Consider the following 12,923-nt stretch of genomic DNA (forward strand, 5'->3'; position numbering starts at 1 on the left):
AGTAAGCATGTGTAGTGTGTATATACTGTACCTTTGGGGATATTTTAGTTAGAGTAAAACAACATTAATATGCAAGAATAATTATTATTGTCTATGCTCATTTAAAGGACTGAGATTTCTCCTTCAGAAGGTCCAACAACATTGATGCAGATATTTAAGTTGGAAATTTTATCCAGATATCTCAGTTACAAAGACGTATTCTGACAAATCACGCATGCGATTTCCTTACACAACAAACAAGATGGAAGAGACAAGCTGTTGAATGAAACATAAAGACTCTCTAGAGTAACTCTGATAAAACTCAAGTGAGAAAGCGCGCGAGTCTACAGTCGCTTGAACTTTGTCCAAATGTGTTTGATTGTGTTTATTGATTGATTCCTTGTGTTTGAGACTGTAACATAGAATCTATTTCAATGAGGTGCCATTATAAATAATTCAATTATCCCAAGGCAAGCTGCCTATACTTGTTTCTGCTCTAGTGGTCCGGGTAATTCACACCTCAGCTAAACAGCCAGAGTTTGCTGCATGAATGACAGTACTCAGCGTGTGTGCGTGAATGCATGCTGCCATGAGCTTATGGACAGTATTTTGACGGACTGTCTCTGCTCCAAAGAAGAATCTCCCTTATCTATGACAAATTTATGGAAACAAATCAAAGTCAGAGAATAAAATTTATCAGAAAGTGTGTAACAATTTAAAGAATATATTTTTAAAATCTACAAACTATAGTTAAAAAAAAATAGTTTTTTTTATATCAATTCTTGTTTGGTTGTGCAAGTTTCTTTATCGCATTTAAAACAAAACAAAAAACAAGAAGGACAAGAAGGAACAAGGCCGACACACTACCGGGTTTCAAGGAAGGTCATAAATTCAACGCTGTGATCCAGTATTTTGCGATTTTGTTAAAACCAAAAAAATCTGCTCACTTTGCTTGAGTTTATAATGCATTTACTGCCAACCATAAATTCAATATTGTGAAACAAATGTTTTATTTTGTCTTATGTAGTATTATTATAACAACTTTGGGAAACCTGCTTTTGAACCCCTAGTCTACTGTCTGTTGTCATGATATCCAGAGTAAGGTGGTAGAGAAAATAATTGATTTAAGCAATCATTGATATGCAATTCAACACTATAATAACTTAGTATTCATCAGGCAGCTACAGGGTATGCAAGAATAGACTTCTCAGGAATTTAAATACGGCAAAATACTTCTCTGGCACACATGTGCACCATCCTGTACATTAACATGCAGAGTTGCACACATAGTTATTTAGTATGAGCACTTCAAGGTCAGACAAAGTTGAAATGCCCCTTTTATCATGAAAAACGCATGCAGTGGGTCAATGCATCTTCAAGATGCAAGAAAGGTGTGCAGAGAAACTCTAAAATTGGCTTTTAGTGTGCAGAGTCTGAGGTCTAAATGTGGCTCATACCTCAGGAATGAAAGCAACTCTGCCTGTCTTGAAATCAATTGAAACCCTCTGAGCTCATTCTTGTGGCATGCTGGAATTATCAATAACAGGGGCGAGTTCAAACGTAGAGAAACAATATGCAATATGTCAGAGAATGCAGTGCTTGTATAGAGTTTTACCGAAGCAACAATGAAAATATCTGAAGATATCTGTCAGTCTAAGGTCATGTCAATGTCGATCATAGTTTACAAAAATAGGAACTCTCTATTGCTTTAACATATTTTGATGAAATTGTGAATTTATGTGAAACACAAAAATAAAAAACAAGTCAACAGGCTGCTGTAATTAAATGTTCAGCAAATTAAAAGTTTGCTGAGAAGAGCAACATTTGTTTTGAGAGGCTCTTCAGCCTTGCACCGTTTGCCATGTGTCACAGCTTCACCCAACTCAGGATGATAAATGTCGAGAATGTCAATGTTCACAAGAGCTACTGATTTAGCATCTGTATTATCACCAAGACTGTGTAGACATTGGCATTTTTTTAAAGCAATAGAGGAAAAAAAACAAGTTAGTATTTATAACTGAATGAAAAGGTTGTTTCTATAACCAAGCAAGTTTACACTAATGTTTAAGTCCTGTGCTTTTAGATTGAAAAGGTAACAAATCCTGAAAAGACTATCTAATTGAAATAAACACAACTGTACATGTAATTAGGCCCAGTTAAAATGAATATCTAGTGGACAAGTTTGAATTCAGGAAATGTAAAGGGAAACACTATATAGTAGAATTAGGTCAAGAGGCATTCTTACCTGGGTTGTATTTATTAAAATAGTTTTATTGCTTCACACATAAACAACACATTTGACAGAAGGTGGTAATTGTTGGTGATCTCTCTACTTGATTCAGTTAAAAAGACTTTGGACCGCAAACCATCAACTTTGTAGTTACACATGACTTAGAGATTATGAACAGTTTTTTTAGATGATAAACTTGAAAAAAAAAAGACAAAACATAATAAATCCACAAAATGAAAATAACTTTGTCACCTGAAGAAATTTGTTAAATACTAATATCTTAAGTGTATGCAAAAGGATTTCAACCCATGGTTTGTTACAGTCAGTGTCCCCACATTGTGATTAAATAGTCTGAACTGTAAATGACTGTAAATAGGTGAAATTTGAACTCTCTACATCTTTTTACACTCTAAAATCTGTGTGCATAGACTGTTGACTCATGGACTACATTTTTATTTTTATTTATTTATTTTTTTACCACACAGCAGGAAACCACTTGTCACCTGTTTGTGGTCCAAGTAAACAAAACTTCCTGACTCTAATTTCAACTTCAGCCACACTTCCTACAATCAGAAAGTTGCACAGCACTGTCTGTGCCTTTCATATCTATATTTATTGTTGTCACCTTGTCTTGTAAAATACTTGGCTCATCAGAATGTCTTAATCCTCTTTTCATAACTACATAATCTGTGGGCTCAAACTAGTTTTCTTGAACATTAGTATTTGTCTTAATTCGTGACGGTGCGCGTTGTTCACCTGCAGCCGCCTGGACCCAGTGAGTGGAAGCCAGCCTGACACGTGTCGCACTTCTCTCCTGTCACGCCAACTCGACACCGACACCTTCCTTCTCTATCACACTGCAAACTTAATGAGCCTGCAAGGGAAACAGACAGATCATACAGGAGCATAAAAGAAGGAAATACCTCGTAAACCGGAAATAGCGGAAGGCTCATTGAAAAGAAAAATCATCCTAATAAAGATGATTGAAAATCACATTAGCCAAATCAATACGTCAATAATACCTTTTCATAATGGGGTTAACAGGATATCTTGTTATTGACTTTCCTTTGACAAACTTCAAACATAATCATAGAAGAGCAGGATGTCATCTATCGGCTGCACTGATATTGTGCGACTTCAGCTAATGGACAAAAAAGACCAGCTGGGGCAGAAAGAGGAGAATAAAGGGAGCCTGATGGAGTCTGTTATAACCTTTGATCAATATAATGGACTCCAACAGCTCGGTGCAATCACCTTACACTATTTATATGCAGGGCAAAGATGGTGGATATCCTCGTTCATTTTCGTCTGTGACCTGATGATGGTGGCTGAACCAAAAGTTCCCCATGGCTTAATGAGCAATGAAGCACTTCCCTGATAATGTTCAGTGACTCGGCTGGATCAAATCACACCTGCACATCTGATTGAAGTCATTCTTTTAATGGTCAAGTGATTATAAATCTGATGAGATGTTCAAGATATTATATGAGCAATATTTCTTAAACTATAAGGACAAAGACCTTCCGCTCTCTAGTAAAATTTGACAGTTCCCTTAATCAGTGGGATTAAGGGAATGTGGCATTATAAATATTTTAAAACTTCTGGCCATAACTCTTGTAAACAGTAATGCCACTGTGCAATTTTATTTGTTGACTTCAGTAAATTATTCGATTCTGTAGATTATAAACTTTTATCAAGATGAGTGTTTTCTACATGATTTAGTAAAATTACTCTGATTTGGTTCATAAAATACTCACTGTAGTAAACAATGCATTAGCACCCTTTACAATAACTAACCGAGGTATTCTCCCCAAATAATCTATGTTTCCCCCAAATATTATTCTCCAGTTTTAGAAAAGAGTTGGGACAGAAACTAACAGCACAATTAATTGTGTTGAATTTTACTCAACATGCTTTTAAATATTCAACAATTTACAAGTCGTTTGTTTGGCATTCACCACTGTACTTCCTTCTTTGAGCTGTCCCCATTTTTTAGCATTTCTGACAGTAGTCTTGGCGAAAACTGCTTAGGATTATGTTTACACTTCCAAACTGAGCAAGACTCCTAGGCAGAAAGTATCTTAAGGTCACTTTTCAGGCTACATAAAAGCTATGGTATTACTCATATTATAGCACTGAGTCCAGTAGCTAGTCTTTTGTTTGTTTTGGGTATTTTTTGTTTTTTGAGAATACTCACGAGAGCAGCGAAATTGGCAGGCAGTGATGGGTTGTAACTGAGATTTAAGGTGTTATATGTGCAGCTTACCATTGATATTGCAGTTGCAGGGCAGGCACGCCTCTTCCGGATCCTTCCTGTAGTGATTTTCCTTGCATCGTTCGCAGTGGGCACCATTGGTGTTGTCTCTGCAGCTCACACAGCGCCCCCCGCTGCCAGTGCTCCTGTACTGCTCCATGTCAAACACGCACTCGTCTGATCTCCCACTGCAGTTACACTCTGTGAGTAATGGGGAAAAAAACAGAAGACAGGAAAAGAGAGAAGGCAGAAGGTCAAGTGGGGAAAATCAGGAAAAGCAGGGAAAGAGAGCCAAGGAAGAAAATGAAACCCATCAGAAATAGATGCAGGGGGAGAGGCACACAGACAGGGAATACAGTATGTGTGAGGGATTATGTGTTCTGGGATTGGATCATAATTTAGAGGCTCGTTGCTAATCTCATTTCACACGGGCCTAATGAGAAGCCAATCGGCTGTCAGGGGGCACTTAGATAACAGTAATTCATGTTTATACAAGAGCAAATTACTCAGCTGATAACGCACCATCAAAGCCCTCGTAGCCCTTGTATCAAATCCCTCCTTAGTTTACCAGTTACCCTGAGGGGGGACTTAGGTGAAATTGCCCATTTTATTATGAATCCGGCTCTCTGTTGTGCTCAAAATAACCATACGATAACTGTTTCCTTTTAATGAGACGTCTCAGCAGTATTCACCTTACATAATTGGCTTATATAAAACCTAGCATCGCAGCGCTGGGCTTAATGAAATTTATTTTAAGTAACTGGAAATGTTGTTTAAAAATATTTAGTCAATAAAACTAAGTTGCGTGTTTAAGGGTACCCACACATAAACAGTGCCATTACAAGTATCCCAGGCTTTAAATATCTTACAGAGAACTGCTTAACCCGGAAACTTAGAGAGCATGGCACAACTGAAAACCAAAGACTGCCCACTTCAACTGGTAGGTGGGAATGGGCTTACCACTTCAACCTACCAGCTAGTTTGAGAAGCAAATGTGATGGAACTAAATGTTTTACCTCATTTGGTTATTAGCGTCTCCAAAAAAAGAGCAAAACATAATTGTTTTGTCATCAAAACCCTTCAAGACCAAGACCAGACATATCACTGACACCTCCATTATGGGCACATATATTCATCTTTAAGTTGTTGCTTAGTTTTCCCAAATTTCCAAAGTCATGACACAGCAAACATGTGAAAAAAATGAACTATGGTCAGACGAGACCAAAATGTAACTTTATGATCAAGTTGCAAAAAGCAATGTGTAGCACCTTCCTTTTACGGTTCTATTATGACTTGGGCAACCAAAAATGACTGGCCAAGGCCGGAGATCACTTTAGTGAAATTTATTACGCTTTTCTTCATATGAAGAGGAGAGGTATAGAATATGTACAAAGGACATCCAAGGCAGAATAAAACAGACAAACAGCATCACCTTCAGTGTGACTTGTCAGGAGTCTAACCACAGACTGACTCCCTGGCAGAGCCCTGCTTTTAAAGCCACAGGCTCCGCCCACAAAAAGACCAAACAAGAAAAAAATAAGTAAACAATTACTTCTAACTCAAGAAAACGCTTGACGTATACAAAGTAATAATAAATACCGGGGGGAGGGAGGTAGTAAAGAAAAAATAAAATTGTCAATTTAATAGAAAACACTCGATACGTTCTGACGACATCACTACGTCATCATGCGCCACAATCCGGAAACAGCCCTGCTTGAAAATAGAACCGGGAAAATGTTTGAAGCTGAAAATAACAGGCTAGGAAGGACGATAATAACTGCAGCAGGAACACAGCGTGTGCACCCACGACGAACCGCGTCAGTTTAAGCTGCAACAAAAAGTAAGTTAGCGGTTGTGCATATGTTTGCGTGTGTGTGTGTGCGGGGATTACTCGCATGTTGACACGGACTGTATAAGTTCCAGCTCGTGGCGGTTCTGTAGAGGTTGAACAAGGTTTAGGTTTTGTTGGGGCTTCACAATGCAACAGGATAACAACCTTCAAAAACCTTTTTTACATGTTGGAATAGGTAGCCAAAATAATAGCCAGGAACTGACTAGGCTATTACATCACGCTTGTCAGATTTTAATTTGTATTCCATGTATCATTTTGTTCACACTTTACAATTACCTTCTCTTTGTTGTTCTGCTACATTAAATATTTAGAAAGTACATTTGGAATTTTGGTGATCTGGAAAGATGTGTTTGTGTTTAAAAGCTTTTAAACACAAAAGGATTAGTGTTTAATTCTATGCATACGCTTTGACAGATGCAGTCAAGGTCTACTTTGACCTGCCAGATTTAAATATAAATGTATTTTCTGTCAAATAAATTTGTTTTTGATTGGAAATGGCAGCGGCATCTCTCTAAAGATAGTACAATACGGAACAAAGGGCAACATTTTTGAAAAGAGCTTCTCTGCTTAATTTACATTTTACGCTGCGGTTCACTGAAGTTCTTTGCCGTATCACACTTGTTTAAAATAATGTCTGCGGTCTGCAGATGATGATAAATCAGGTCTATTATGTCTGCTCATGGTGCACGAAAAGCACAACTATCGCAGCCCGAGAGTGTTTTGGATCAAACTATCAAATGACTGCAGACTGGCTAAGCATACAGATTCATGCCCATAACTCAGAGTTAAAATGGTCGTCATTCTAACGCAATATGTGCTCTTATCTCACAGCAAATAAGTTTGCTAAAATAACTAAAGTCAAACCACTGTAAAAATGTAGCGGTAGAGTCTTTCTCTTCATTCTCAGTTCTGAAAAGGAAAAAAAAAATAGGAAAAACTCTTCATTGTAAAATTTATTGAATGACAATATACAGCGGCAGTACTCAGCTCCTTATATTTATCCGAGGGATTACCAAGGATTTTAACAGCAGAGGAGTTTTCGACCATGGAGTCCTTCAAAGGACAAACACGAGGAGAAGACTTAAGAGGCTAGAGTTGGCTGATGTCACCGAGAGAATGAAGCTACCCTGGAGTAAACTCGCCAGTGTCACACACATGGATCGCCATATTTAACTTGAAAAAATGTCAGGAGTCTGACATAAAGTGAAAGAGGAAATCCCTGAACAGGATGGCATTTTCATCAAGAATCTCTGAGTCTGTGTTGCAGCTTAATCATGTCATTAATCCAGTTGTGAAACTTGCCAACTTCATACGAGCGAGGGGACTCCAGCATTGTTACATTTATTTTGTTTCTGTAGGAAACCAATGTGACTCATAAGGACGTTATCACTATTGTTAAAGTAAGTCTGTTTTTGTTTTTCTTATAAAATAAAATAAAAATACATGTACAAGTCTGGTTAAGCTTGGGCATAGCATTCCAATGAGTGTGGAGATAAAATAGGAGATAAGCAAATATTTGGAGTTCATGGGGAAATGCAACAAATTTCCTGATGTGAGCTTGGCTGTGTGGCTTTGCTTATTGCTTGTGCATGTGAGACATTTTCACACATGAATGAGCTGAACTTAAATCTACAGGGGATAGATAACTTTGTGGACAACAAACCGATATTTCTCTCATTTTCCCCACATTAGCTTTGCAAAAAGAGGATACCCAAAACGCAAAAAAAGTACAGCTAATCACTGTTCGACCTATGTGAAGAATTTCGCCATCAATTCTTTTGTTTTGGAAAAAAAAAAAAAAAAGACAAGTCACTTCAGCTGATGTCCTGTCCCCTGTCACAAGATCCCGAAACAGCATCACAGGAGGTGCTGCTGGAACTGATCTATCTTCAGTCTGACTCCATTTTAAAGAAGTTCAGCTCACTTACACCGAGTGACTTTTACGTTTTGCTTAACGAAGCCATTTTCCGAACTAGCGGCGGGTGGCTCAGAAGATGCCGGTGTTGTTTGGCTCAACCTACGTGTGTGAGCAGACGTTCAGAGTCATAAACGTCAACAAAGCCCATGAAAAATCCAAGTTAACGAACCGACACCTAGGATCTATCCTGAGAACTGCCACAACAAAACCAACTTCAGCCTTTGACGAACCGGCAGAAACGGGAGCCCACAACACTGTTCCTACTGTGTTATGAAAAAATAACTTTTGGCAAATAATTTGTACCATAGGCCTTGCAGGTGCATGCTTTAGTAACTACTAAGCCTTTGACGTCATTCATTTAATAGTTCACACAAACACATTTGCTCCTGGCCTGGCTCTAATGTCAAATTTTAGAACCCACTGTGACCCACGAGTCAAAAGGTTTCCCCATCCCTGTTCTATTTTGATATGCATCTACAGAACAGAACTTTAAGCTGCTAAATATTCCAAGATTTAAATGACATAAATATGGCACAAACTGTTTTTATGAAAAGCATAGATAAACTGTATCCATCCAAATTATCATCCATCTGAAATGAAATACAATTAGGCTAAAATGATGATGGTACACAATAAGATTAAGGATTACGTTAAAGAGTAACAATACAATAAAACTCCTGAAAGTAAATATGAAAGCGAGAGATTCACTTCAGTTTTTCCCCTCACTTTATTTTAAGTGCCATCAATTCAAAAGGTGGAGAAATGAAGAAATAAGCATCTCTCTAATAAAAGAAGGACTTCCAGCAGATGGAATATCCCAAATCCCTTTGGATTTACTGAGCTAAAAGTATATTTTCAAACACTAAATGCATTTTTCTGACAAATATTGATTCCCCTTGCTATCACGTTTACAGTCCCACTGGTTATAGCGCAGCCAAATCTGACAAGCACTGTCCTCCTCCAACGCAGAAAGTTGCTGCATGAGTCAGGCTCTGATTGGCACTGGTGGGCCGCCAGTGCACAAATTCAGCTGTCTCCACTTGTCACCTCCCATCCACTCTATCTTTATCATTCCAGCCAGTGGTGCTGCTGCCGCTGCAGGTCAGGCAGGCTGACAGCCAGGCGGTGGCACCGTCAACAGCAGCTTGAGCCACTGTCGCATTTCTGCTAGTGTAGACTGTAGAACGTGGCATTTAGTGACATTTTTAGAAATTTAAAGACATCTGCTAAAGACAGACTTGTGTGAACTTATACTCAGGGGTTTTTAAGTAACAGCAGCATGCTAGTTACCATGTTATCTGTACTAATTTAGGTTTGGCCAAAATGTACTCTACTTGTAGGTCGAGATCATTTGAAAATGTTACTCATTTCTAAGTTGTATTGCTTAATGTCTAGTTTTGGTTTATGTAGTGCCATCTAATTTTGCTTTGTTACCATCAATATGCTGAAAGTGGCATTTAACAAATTGCTTAAATAGTTTTCAATCAGACTGCACCATGCTGTGTAGTTTTAGGTGCTAATATTTCGTGCATTAGCTATCTGTAATATACAGCTCTGGAAAAAATTGAGATCACTTAAAATTACCAGTTTCTCTGATTTTACTCTTCATAGGTATATGTTTGAGTAAAATGAACATTGTTCTTTTATTCTGTGAACTACTAATATCATGTTGCTGAAATTCAAAGCAAAAAATTTATATTTGCAGAAAATGAGAATCAGTCAAAATAACAAAATAGATGCAGTGCTTTCAGACCTCAAATAACGCAAAGAAAACAAATTCATATTCATTTAGAAATAATAATACTAATGTTTAAACTCAGGAAGAGTTCAGAAATCAATATTTGGTGGAATAACCAGGAGGTTTTCAGTGGGATTCAGTGCAGTGGTCTGTTTTGTATAAAATCCATTAAATCAAAGATAAAATAGCAGTGAAACTTATTCACACTTTTCTTCTTCCCATAATGCTGCTTCTTCATAATCCTTTTTAAAAAAAAAACAACATACTGCTAGCTCTTAAAAGTCTTAATGGCTTGACACCACACAGCTTCCCTCTTAAGATCCGACAAAGACTCTTAGTTCCACTGGTGAGTTGCTTTTTGACACCTACAGACGCAGACTAAAACCAACAGGTGATGGCGTCTTTTCAGAGGTGATCCACTCTGGAATGACCTGGCTTTGAAAATCAGTCACTTAAACAGCTAATCAATTTAAATCGCTGCTAAAAAAACATTTGTTTTCAATTACTTTCAAATAGTGAAGCAGGACACCTGTGCTTCTTCTGATAGTTTTATTGAACATAGTTTTGTATGAGATTTTTTTTTTTTTTTTTTTAACCATAGAAATCATTTTGGTTAATTGTAGTCGTTTTTAAATTTGCCATATAAATAATCTTGTCCCTTGGCTGTGAGCAAAGGGACATACAGCTACCCTGTAGATTTAACCTGGATGGGAACAGCAGACTTACTGAGTCACAGAGACACTAATAACTCACAGGAAGAGAAGTGTTATAATGAGTCTTTTTAATTTAGGAAAACCTCCTAAAAGAGACATGAATGTATTCTTAATAAGTCAATAATCTTTTTTATTGGTCCACTGGATGATGTGTAATTAAGCTGACAGCTGTGACCTATAAAAGTATTCTTAAACATGCAAGGGGGGGAAAATCTGTTAAGGAAGGCTGTTCATAAAGCTGAAGATAACATATGGCATTAAGAGTGTCCCTGCTGTTCCTAAAAGATAAATAAAGCATTTGTTTTAGCCTAATTTTTGTATTGCAGTACTCCTTTCTTACCCGTCATGGGAAGTTTTCTTAGAAAACATATTGCATAGTTTTTCATACTCATTTGCTGGATTTCCTCAGTTCAAGTGATCTGACCTTCGTTTTTGCTACTTTTTTGCTTGCTGAGTTTACACTGCCTTAATTGCTATCTGTATCGTGTTTCATTTTAGCGTTGTCACACCAAGTTACTGTTGAGAAAACTGTCAGCTATTGGCAGATTTAACCAACGTGTGTCCAAATCCTTTGTAATAAAGTGGAGTTATGGAGTCATTGCCTTCCTAATTCGATTCTAATCTCCCTTCACTGCTCTATCTGGACTTTCTCCCATTGAAGTAAATTTCTCTGGAAGAATTTCACCCAGACCAGAAGGTGAAGCTATGAACGATGACAGAGATTTTTCTCTTGTTCCTTAAATTATTATTTATTTTTGAATTGTGTGGTGCAGCTTTTGAGCTGAGCACCTTTTTGTTTGGTGGAGAATTTAGATGGATGTGCTTCACAGTGCATCTCCACAAACACTATCAAAACATTACATGGGTGATATGTTTTAGGGGAACTGCTGGAGGATTCAGGAGACTTGGAAAAATCAATATTGAGTTCCTCTTAAGGCACATGGTGGCACTTTGTGTTGGCTTTACTCCTAATCTCCTTCCTGTCTGTGGGATGAAAATGGTTACAAGCTGTAGACAGAGTTGAAACAAACCACTTCATGGCATTTCCCCCAACATTCTTAACCCAAAGACCCCCCAAATAGTTTTCTTTAACTTGCTCGGCCATCTTGACCACATTTACAGCTCTGCACACCCACAGCCACCTCTTCAGCATGCTGCTTTTTTCTCAATACGAGCCTGCAGACCACAGAACCCACTAAGCAGCACTAAGAAGGTTGCACACACATTTGAAGGCACATTCAGTTTTATGCTTCAACATTTTCTTTTTTTCCCACGATGAAGCCACCTCCTCCAACAGCAATTCTGGCTAAACATCAGAGTTGAAACTTGGAGAAATGAACTCAGGAAAACTTTAAGCTGTAACAGCATTGGCATAAATTCAGTGTTTCTCAATAGCAGAACCGAAGTGGGATGCGGGTATTTGAATAACTCAAAATGCTGTGTGGCAAATGTTACAACAAACAGTAAAAATGTCCTCACATTTGAAGATGTGTAAATTGGCAAGGGTTTTATTTTAAAACTATAAACAAAGAGTGGGAGGAATTTAATGTAATTAGTATATTGAAACCCTGCAAATATGGAAACTGCTGCTAAAGGTACACCAGATTTTGTATGCAAGAATACATATAAAGATTATTTGAAAAACAGAATGGTTGCCCAATATTTATCTTTAAGTTCTGTAAAATTAAAGTATTTTAAGAAAATATAATGTATATACATTGTACATCATACAGAAAATAAGCTATTAAAGCCCAAATCTGACCATTTGATTCTAACACAACTCTCCTACTCCATAATGCTGTATAAAGTAACTTGTATTTTGCAGCATAAACATGAACTTCAGTTATTGACTGAACCTCTAATCAGCTGAAAACTTGTATATTTTTTAAAAGAAAATCTATAAGTATATTAAGTACAATGTAAAAGTAATAAAATATGACTGTCCATAACCTTTTCCATATGGTTTTTGAGGCCATAACATAAAATATTTGAGATAAAACGAATGTTTTTGTCTTACGCAACAGTAAACAAGAGGTCTGGTACCACGTAGCAGTTACTGGAGGAAAAACCCTTATGAATGAGTAGAGCAGAGTCAAGCAGCTCTGCGTGGGTTGTTATTGGAAAAAGGCCAAAGTAGTTTGAATAAAGTATTTGGAGTTTTCACCAGCTGCCAGCTAATACCTAGTATGAGTTGTTGCAGTTTGCAAGTTGGACTATGGTGCAGTTAAGAAGATGGGGG

General features: G+C 37.5%; 1 protein-coding gene across 1 annotated transcript in view; it reads right to left on the minus strand.

Moving 5' to 3' along the window:
* Window positions 1-12,923, minus strand: part of lamc3 (laminin, gamma 3) — a 131,570-nt gene that overhangs the window by 77,871 nt on the left and 40,776 nt on the right. The window contains exons 5-6 of the mRNA XM_032570011.1: window positions 4,476-4,664; window positions 2,966-3,083 (exon numbers count right to left, since the gene is read on the minus strand). Coding sequence (XP_032425902.1) covers window positions 2,966-3,083; window positions 4,476-4,664 — 307 coding nt within the window. The remainder of the gene's footprint in view (window positions 1-2,965; window positions 3,084-4,475; window positions 4,665-12,923) is intronic.

This window comes from Xiphophorus hellerii, chromosome 8 (assembly GCF_003331165.1).
Source record: "Xiphophorus hellerii strain 12219 chromosome 8, Xiphophorus_hellerii-4.1, whole genome shotgun sequence".
In the NCBI taxonomy this organism is placed as follows: Eukaryota; Metazoa; Chordata; class Actinopteri; order Cyprinodontiformes; family Poeciliidae; genus Xiphophorus; species Xiphophorus hellerii.